Here is a 9,770-nt window from a genome sequence, read left to right on the forward strand (position 1 = left end):
CCCTCCACACCACATTTGCATATCTTTCCCTGGTGTTGACTTTATAGAGTTTCAATATTCACTGTAGTTGTCATTTGTTTTTATAAACAAACAGATATGCCAAACTTGCAACTTTGTTGATGATATTCTAACTATACGTAGGGTATTATGCACTGTGGTCTGCTTCCCATCTGCCTGAGTCTATGAGACGCTTCCAAAAAGGTGTGTCTCCATTATCTCAGGTCTTTCACCTCGAACCACGTGATCCAACCACCATGTCTTTGACTAACTTGTCGTTCTGCGCCTTGTACTTCCACATAGCAGTTTCCTCCAAAGTGCCTAATAGTAGAGTTAGAAGAGAAAATCAGCCAAGTCAAGGTAAAGGCCAGTCCATGCAAGAGGCACGTCGAAGTAACAGAGATCAAGGGAATGTTGAAGTAACAGAGATCAAGGTAATTGCAGTGTAATTAGCAGTGTGCAAAGTTGATATTACACTAGTGAAGTTGCAAAACGTTGCTCTTTGCCAAGGAAGGAATTCACACTTCACAAAGGCAGGTAAAGTTTCGTGTGTTTCCTGCACTTGCCTGAAGCAAAGCTCAGCTTCTCCAAGCCAAATAACTTGGAGCTTGATGTGCCAACTAGCAAAGTGGTTCTAGTTTTCTTCGCTACCACCCAGATCTGTCCTCTATTCTATATGACTGCATGGACATGCTGTAATAAGGACCATTTCCAGGTCCATTTCCTGCCCAACAGAGGTCTCACTTTCAAAGGTTGGACTTGCAGTGGATGGTGATGCATTGCACCCTGCCCAATCCCCGCCTACTAGTAGGTCCACTCTACAGAGCTTCACATAGGTCAGGCAAAATGATTGGATAATGAGTGGCACTGCATGGCAGCTGAGCATTGACAGCTGACTTATAGACCCAAGCATTGCCGGCTTTAGCTCTGGTGGCACCTGGTGCAACAGTCTGTTTTGCACACACACTCCCCCATGGCTGCTTCTACATGAATTCCCTCTATGCCACTCTCCAGCGGTGCCTCTCATCTCTCCATAGCCCTTCTCTGATATATACTTAATTTTTTTAAGCCCTGCTTATAGTTCACTCACATCGTTTTGTGATCTGCACGGTACACGTGCTTTGCAGCAGGCACATTATCCCTCTGCATTACTTTTCGATGAGGAAAAATTACCACTAGACCAAATTCTGACTGCTCACCAACAGTAACATTAATCACCAGAGTTATCTTGACATTTTTATTCTTGCCTGAAAACTGCTGGTACATAAACCCATAAGTTATTTTTAAATGCAGTGCCCACACTAAAGTAAGCACCAGGTGCAGCTGCACAGGTCGCACCACCCTAAAACCATCCCGGGAACCAAGTAGCAGGTGGAATATTTGGTTACCAAAGGTGCCAACGTTTAAAAAGATGTGCACTTGTGAAGCCTTTGAGTTTTAAAATATATTCACTAGTAAGTGAAAAAACGAGGTCCTCTGGTCCTGTACGGAGAGAGGGAGCCTATTGCCTTAGTTGCAAGTTACATGGAAGCACAAGATACAGCGTGTACACTCCCCAACACATGCTGGTTCTCAAACACTCCCAGCTCAAAACGTTAAAGTGTCAGCAGCAACAGGACACAAAAAATAGCCGCACTCTCTACACCCACAGCATTGTCATTCACCCACTCAGTCTTACCACGTAGACCAACTAGCATATAACATTCAGGCAAGCTAAGGGTGAAGAAGAGGTGGTGGCTAAGGTAATGACAGCTACCTCTTACTATATAGTCACTGGTCATCTTGGTGCTTTGCTAGTTAACACTGCTGCATTAAATGATTGACAGTCTGTTGGCCTTCTTGTGTGTTTTTGCCCATGTACTCCCCACTCACAGTCTCCTGCTGTTTTCTGTCTCTTCCAGGATTCTGTTGACAGTAGTGGTCATCTTCAGGATCCTTATCGTTGCCATTGTTGGAGAGACTGTCTATGACGATGAGCAGACCATGTTTGTATGCAACACCCTTCAGCCGGGCTGCAACCAGGCATGCTACGACAAAGCCTTCCCAATCTCACACATTCGCTACTGGGTCTTCCAGATCATCATGGTCTGCACCCCCAGCCTATGCTTCATCACGTACTCCGTCCACCAGTCGGCCAAGCAGAAGGAAAGGCGATACTCTACTGTGTTTCTCAGCCTTGACCGGGACCAAGACTCAATGAAACGCGAGGACAGCAAAAAGATCAAAAACACCATAGTCAACGGAGTGCTCCAGAACACTGAGAACTCTACGAAGGAGGCTGAACCTGATTGCCTCGAGGTGAAGGAGCTTCCCCACCCAACCATCCGTGCTCCCAAAACTAAGATGACACGCCAACAGGGCATATCCAGGTTCTACATCATCCAGGTGGTCTTCCGGAATGCTCTGGAGATAGGGTTTCTGGTGGGACAATACTTCCTCTATGGCTTCAATGTACCATCCATGTACGAGTGTGACAGATACCCTTGCATCAAGGAGGTGGAATGCTATGTGTCCAGGCCCACAGAGAAGACGGTGTTCCTCGTCTTCATGTTTGCTGTCAGCGGTCTCTGCGTGGTGCTCAACTTGGCCGAACTCAACCACCTCGGTTGGAGGAAGATCAAAACAGCGGTCAGAGGGGTGCAGGCCAAACGGAAATCCATCTATGAGATTAGGAACAAGGACCTTCCAAGAATGAATGTGCCCAACTTTGGAAGGACACAGTCCAGTGACTCAGCTTATGTGTGAAGGGATGGGGCAAAGACCCATCAAGGATTAAACTCAAGCCATACTGGGATTTGGATGGAAAGTGGGACAAGCAGCTAGCACATGTTCTCCATGTGGTGCCCATAGGCAGCAGGGGATCTCTCAAATCATTCTGAATGGGGGTAGGTTGACTGCTAGCGGTATTCTTTCAAGGAGAACACTGGACAGAGCCCCACTATGTAACATCTCAAAAAGCACGAAATGAGCCATCTTTGAGTGAAACACTTGGGAAAGTTTGAGTGGACTATGCAAACCACTCAAAAGCTGATGCCGATGATACGGGCCAATAAGATGTCAAAATGTGGAGTCAAGAGGAACTAACTGATGTCACAACAAGGACCCAGGCCAGTCGACGACCAATCGGCAAAGAGTTTGTGGATGCTCCAATATATGAACAAAGGTTTTCGAATGTACAGAGCAGCATTGGCAGGGAAGAAAAAGACATACAGAAACACTACAAATCCTGCTTTGCACAGTTTTTGTGCGTTCTCCTGCATCTTGTTTTCAAAGAGCACTGGTGCTGTTTCTTGATGGGCAAAGGGCTCTTCTCTGTGATAACTGCCCCCAAGGCTACGTCACATTTCTTCGCGTACAACGCGGTATGATGAATTCACTTGCAGGCAGTTATCCCAGCATAAGAGCCGTTTGCCAATACTTTCTAAAAATAAAATAAAAAATAAAATCTTTCTACATTGGCTTAACTGATATTGTTCCTGCGGAGGGACTTTTAGGAGGAGTGGAGGCAGCAGTATTTTTGTAATATTGTGGTCGGGATTTTTAAATATTCAGGACTCTTCATTTCAGGAAATTATGGCATATTTGATGTGTTTACTCACTTACTGCGGTTTTCATTTGCAGATGAATTTTACTGCATAATCTACTACTAACATATACTTTGTATACATTTTCAGCAAAAATGTAAATTGCAGATTTTTATTTAGGAAAATATTTGCTCACTGGAAAAAATAAATATTCCAAGCACAAAATTCACACTGAATGAATCAGCAAACAATGATTTTGCTGGGAAATACTCGAAGCACAACATCTATGCTGTAAATAACCCTCGGTAAATATTCCTTTTTGTTGAGAATTGTTCATAATTATAATGTGGAAAAACCGAGAAGAAATCTAAAAACAGCAACATCATTTTTTCTTGGAAGATACTATTTTGCAAACTTTCCCCTTCCAAATTTTAGACAGAACGTAATTATCTATCATTTTAGTTATTTATTTTATACATCTACTGGACACCTCAAGGATTTATGGTGCTAATATGAAATCATAGACAAATTGTAAATAAAAAGGAATGACCGAGGATATACGAGCCACAAACACTTTCAAAAGTTTCCTCTCTCTTCGAATGGCCTTATGATTATATTGGCATTGCTGAAGGGGTGGGGCGGGGGCGGGGCAACAAATTCTAGAGGTTTTCATGCTTGAAATAAAAATAAGGGGCTTTTTTATTGGTAGCTGAACGAAGGTTTCTCTTGGGTACATAAAGCCAAGACTGTGTGGCCAATGCAACTAGGCCAAAGCCTAGTTGGGCCTCGTGAACCTCTCATAGCGCCTTGATCTGTATTCCTTTATTCACAGGCAATAAAGTAAGTTTGACAAAAACCATAAGAATCCCTTCACTATTCCATGACATTGCTAATATTTTGTGCATTATAATCTGAAAGAGACAGAGGGGAAAAATCAAAGCTTGTTCACCTCTAGGTAAGATCTGAGTTCAGGTTGTACTTAGGCCCAGGCGAAATTTAAATTACGCTGACATAATTTGTGCCTCACGCGTGGTACATGAAATTTCCTAAACTACGCTATTAAGCCACATCATATAATTACTCTGACGTTCATTGCACAGTCATAGCGCTGGAGTGTGGGATCAATGTAAACAGTCAGAACGTGAGTGGCTATTGTTCGCAGCAATTGAGTTTTGTGCTACTTACTTAGTGCGAAATGCATAATGCGCTAAAATATAATGCTAAATGAAGGATTTGTACTTTGTGCAATTATGTGTAATTTTAGCATCATTTTTCTGATGTTTCACTTAATTATATTAAAGCAAATTAAGCGTGTTTCAGACAACCCTAGTTGTAAAAATATTGAATAAACCTGGGATGTCAAGTGTTGATCCCAGATGCCTGGATCCATGAAAAATATTCAAAAATATGTTTGAGATAGATTTAAGTTTAAGTACAAGAAAACTAAATACAAGTAATTTATTAAGACACTTATATGCCAGAATATACTCAGCAAAGTATTGAATTGCACAAGCATTGTAGCCTAAATTGAAAGTACTAACATATCATGAAGGCAAGCATAGATTCACCGTTCTTAATTTTACATCCACCTTCCTTGAAGGTATACATATTGTTAAGGTACATATAGGTGGAGGTAAGTATAGTAAATATTTTGGTATGTAATACTTAGGCCAGGATACTTAGAAAATATTTATATAAATTAATATTTCGTCCATGATATTCTTTGGAGCATAACATGTAGACAATGGTTATCTTGCAAACCTGACATGGATCCTACTCTCATGAACATAGAGGACCTCTGAACATGAAAATGATTGCTTCAGCCTCAATAAACATGGATGATACTTGGATCATATTTATTGAACCAGAAATGTCAACGTTTAGTAGGGCTGATATTAATGCTCATAGGGGCAGATTTAAGAGCCCCTAGCGTCTCCTTGCCCCACATTAGCATTATTTTCTTTGACACTAATGTGACCCAATGAGGCCAAAGTCACTGCACCAAATTTACAAAGTGGAGCAATGCATCCATTGCACCATTTTGTAACTCGTTGCACTACATTATGCCTACGCCAGGCATTATGTATGTAAAGGTGGTGTTCCCCCATTGGGGGGGACGAAAAAATGGTGCAAAGAAATCTAGGAAATTTCTTTGCCTCACTTTTTCGGGCACTTTTTACACCTGCTCAGAGCAGGTGTTAAAAGGAGGCACACCTTGTTTGTTTACAATGGGCCTCAATGGACTTTGCAGGATTAGCGTCAACATTTTTTATGCTAATCCTGCAAAGCTCTGAACTAGCGTAAAAAATTATGATGCTAGTTCCCTAACTACTGCCATGGTGCGCTGAATCTTAGTTACAACTCACACATGGTGGTGTTAGGGGGCGCTAAGGGGTGAAAGAAAAGTGCACTTGGTGCAGCCCCACTTTTCTTAAATCTGGCCCATTGTTCCTGAGTCTCGAACAAGATTCTTCATTGTTAGAGAGTCTGGAACATCAAACTTCATTGTTGCTGATTAAAAAAAAAAAAATGTTTCTTGAGGCTGCAAAATTAATGCTCATTGGTATGGAGCCTGGAGTGTCTATAGGCCGGCGATGTTCACTGAGACCGAGCCAAGAACATCAGTGGTGTCAGTCCTGATATTCAAATATCAATATTCATAATATGGACTTCCAACCACTGTTGTAGTTACACCACAGATAGATGGCAATTATGGATGAACCAAGAAGATGCACATTCATGTTTACTGAACCAAGAACATTCAAGTGGTCTTAAACCAAGTACCTTGATTTTGATTGGTGCTTATCCTAGAGCAATAACTTGTGTAGCCTTGAATTCTAGCACTCATTGACGTTTAACCAAGAAAATGGTAATTCATTCATTCATGCTGAGTCTTGTGACTTTTAATGATTGGCCCCACTGTCCAAGGGAGGGGCCTTGTATGGGATGCTATGGATTTTGGGAACCCCTTTGAAATGAGAGACAAGAGGGGTTCATGCTGACGTGTCACTCAAAGACATCTCCTTATAGGCCAACCAGAGCCTGAAATGTTTTATTGGTAAAGGAACACTCAGCTCAGCAAAGGTTAGTGACATCTAGCTCATAGACTCATAGCTTTTAGACAGAAGAACTAGACTCAAAGTTATATCGTAATGCCCACACGTTTTGAGTAGTAATCATGTGATAAATTCATACAATAAACACAAACAGGTGCCTAGCTTGAGAACATAGGAATCAGAAAGGATGGCTTTCAGAAAGTCACATAGATGTTACCAGTTTCTACTGATCAAGCTCTTTTTATTTTTTTATGCCTCAGGAGCCAAGATGCAAACGCTGCTCCACATCAGATATGGGTTTTTCCTTTCGGCAGTGTTAGCCTGAGCAATAAAACATTGCTGAATCTGGCTACAGTTACACTAATGGAGAAAAAATGCTTCCCAATGTTTCAATTTCATCCTCTTCCTCTACTTTATTTGCACGAGTTAAGACACTTTGTTGGTCATCAATTTATAAGCTTCCTGTTCCACATCACTTTCATGGTGTTATAAAGTTTCATATTCAGTTTCCAATCAGCATTGCCATAATCTTGGGTCATCAAAGGGTAAAATAAGTAACTGCCTTTGCCACTAGTAAGACATAAGGATGATGCAACACAGGCTCAGAAATGATGCAAATCAGTAAGAGAATGACAAAAATGATCAAGATGAATTCAAAGATCTTCTTTCCCTACAAAACATTTGCAAAGATCAGGGCATTTCTGTCCTCTTCTTGCACAAGTGCACTGGGTGCAGCCTAGGTACAACGCAGGCACCCTTGTACTAAAGTGTAAAGGTGCGTGCATTATGGGCAGGGTTTATTTTGTGCAGGAACGGACACCCTCCTGCACAACAATCCTTAGAGGTATGTTCCTCATTCTACGTGTGATACAGGATACATCACACAGAGAGAGGTGAAGTAACGAGTGAAATAAAAATATTTGTCCTTGTTATTCCTCACTGGAGACAGCATAACATATGGTGCATTCCTACATTCTCTAGCGTTTGTAAATCTGGGAACGGGCCAAAATCCATGGGTGGATTCATGGGAATGCCCATGCTCCACCATGGAATGACTCCCATCTTAAAATATAATCCAACGCAGTGCAAACCACTGCGTTTCATTACATTTCTTTACAAAGCCATGCAAGGAGGCACTAATTGCCTCTTGCGTCTAAATATTACTGAAACCTTTGCATTGTCCTTGCATCATCTTGCATGACACAAGGACAATGCCTAGGCTTCAGAAATCTGGGCCCATATTTTTTCAGAGTTCCTTTGAATCTCTTGACTTTTTCAATAAGCTCAGGGTGGTACACACAGTGTGAGTGGTGTTGGATATCAGTAACCACAAACTGAGTTATTTTGTCTCTCCTGATCTGGAGATACATTTCAAACCTAGGAACAAAGCCTTATAGCATTCTCTAAGCTTTAGATATTGCATCAACCAGCACAAGGGCAAGCTTTGGCCCACCCAGAAAACATACACATTACCACTAGCACATAACCATAAGAGCAACATTAGTACATAAGAGTAAAAACAGAGCAAACCAATTAGTGCCAGTGGTGGATATTAATCCACCTGGACTAACATAGCATTCCCATGGTACAGTTGAGCAAAATGTGGGAGCAACAGTTTGGGAGCTGCCACTCTTCCCTTCTTATTTCATCAGAGTCTGTTGGTGTGAGCTTGACATTTGACCTTAACCCAAGTACTCTGTCCCTTGGTGAGATCTCAGTGGTGGTTCAATAACATGGGGCTCATATGGGGTTATCTCAGAGCCATTGGATGACGCAGCATTTTCAGCAGCACAGTCACCCAAAGTTGTAACCTTGGAAGCTTTGCCTTGGATGTATTAATGAGCAGCACAATCAACAACACCCCCTTTTAGAGGCAATTGAAGAGCATCAAGTAAGCCCTTGAAACAAAAAACAGTTTTGATCGGGGACCCAGCTGACGTGAGGGACCATTGCTGCATCCAGATGAGCCCAAAATCACAAGAAACTCCAAACGCATACTTGGTATTAATTACTATTTGCTGGGAGGCTCAAATGCATGTGCCTGGTGCATTTGGGGTAAACACTGAGGCCTATATTTAGGGGGAATAGGCGTAGTGCAGCTCCTCAAGTCTTCTTGCGGTGCTGCCCTATGCACATATGAAAGGGCAGAAATGCACCGTATATATGAAATATGGTACATTCCTGTCCTTTCCCCCTGCGCCGGCGCACAATTAGCTACCTAGCACCAATGTAGGCAACCTTGAACCACGGTGCAAGGGTGCCTGCGTTGCATGCTGGATTGTTTTTGAGCAGGAAGAGGCACAATGCAGCACACATGGAAAGGAGAAAATACGAGGAGAAATACAAATATTGCTCCTTGTTATGCCTGCTCTGGGGATGTGTAAGGTTTTGGCGCTGCCCCAGCTTTACATGATGAAGTATGTGTAGTGCAGTGTCAAAATTAGTGGATGCTGTGTGGGAAAACCTACCGCAGAACCTCCCTGCCACAGAGTAAGGCAACCCAGTGACTGCTTTGCCTTACTCCATATCTATGAGGTCATGCAAAGCCAAGCAAAGTGTGTGTGGCCTCATAGATATGGCTGAGAGGCTTACCCCTTTGTAGCATCGAAATAAGTGACGCATTGGTGGCCCATGCTTCTTATAAATAAGCCCCGACTCTCACAAATTCATATTTTGAGAAAATAGCCTAACCAGTAAATTGTTTTTTCCAGCATCTATTAGACAAGAACCATCAACATAGTATACAAAATTACAAGTTGGTGGAGATTCAACAGTGAGATAAACACTGGGCTACGTTAGGTGGGCAGTGGTGAGTATACAGTCATGCGAATCTTCGTGCAGTGGTGAGTATACAGTCACGCGGTTCTTGGGGCAGTGGTGAGTATACAGTCACGTGGTTGTTCGGGCAGTGGTGAGTATACAGTCATGCGGTTCTTCGGGCAGTGGTGAGTATACAGTCATGTGGTTCTTCGGGCAGTGTGAATATACAGTCGTGGTTCTTCAGGCAGTGGTGAGTATGCAGTCACGTGGTTCTTTGAGCAGTGGTGAGTATACAATCATGTGGTTCTTCAGGCAGTGGTGAGTATACAGTCACGTGGTTCTTTGAGCAGTGGTGAGTATACAGTCATGCGGATCTTCGTGCAGTGGTGAGTATACAGTCACGCGGTTCTTGGGGCAGTGGTGAGTATACAGT

General features: G+C 42.5%; 1 protein-coding gene across 1 annotated transcript in view; it reads left to right on the forward strand.

Annotated features, from left to right (window-relative positions):
* Window positions 1-4,371, forward strand: part of GJD2 (gap junction protein delta 2) — a 36,789-nt gene extending 32,418 nt beyond the window's left edge. Inside the window, exon 2 of the mRNA XM_069209040.1 lies at window positions 1,899-4,371. Coding sequence (XP_069065141.1) covers window positions 1,899-2,742 — 844 coding nt within the window. The 3' untranslated portion in view covers window positions 2,743-4,371. The remainder of the gene's footprint in view (window positions 1-1,898) is intronic.
* Window positions 4,372-9,770: the final 5,399 nt, after the last annotated feature.

Source organism: Pleurodeles waltl, chromosome 9, assembly GCF_031143425.1.
Source record: "Pleurodeles waltl isolate 20211129_DDA chromosome 9, aPleWal1.hap1.20221129, whole genome shotgun sequence".
NCBI classification, from domain to species: domain Eukaryota; kingdom Metazoa; phylum Chordata; class Amphibia; order Caudata; family Salamandridae; genus Pleurodeles; species Pleurodeles waltl.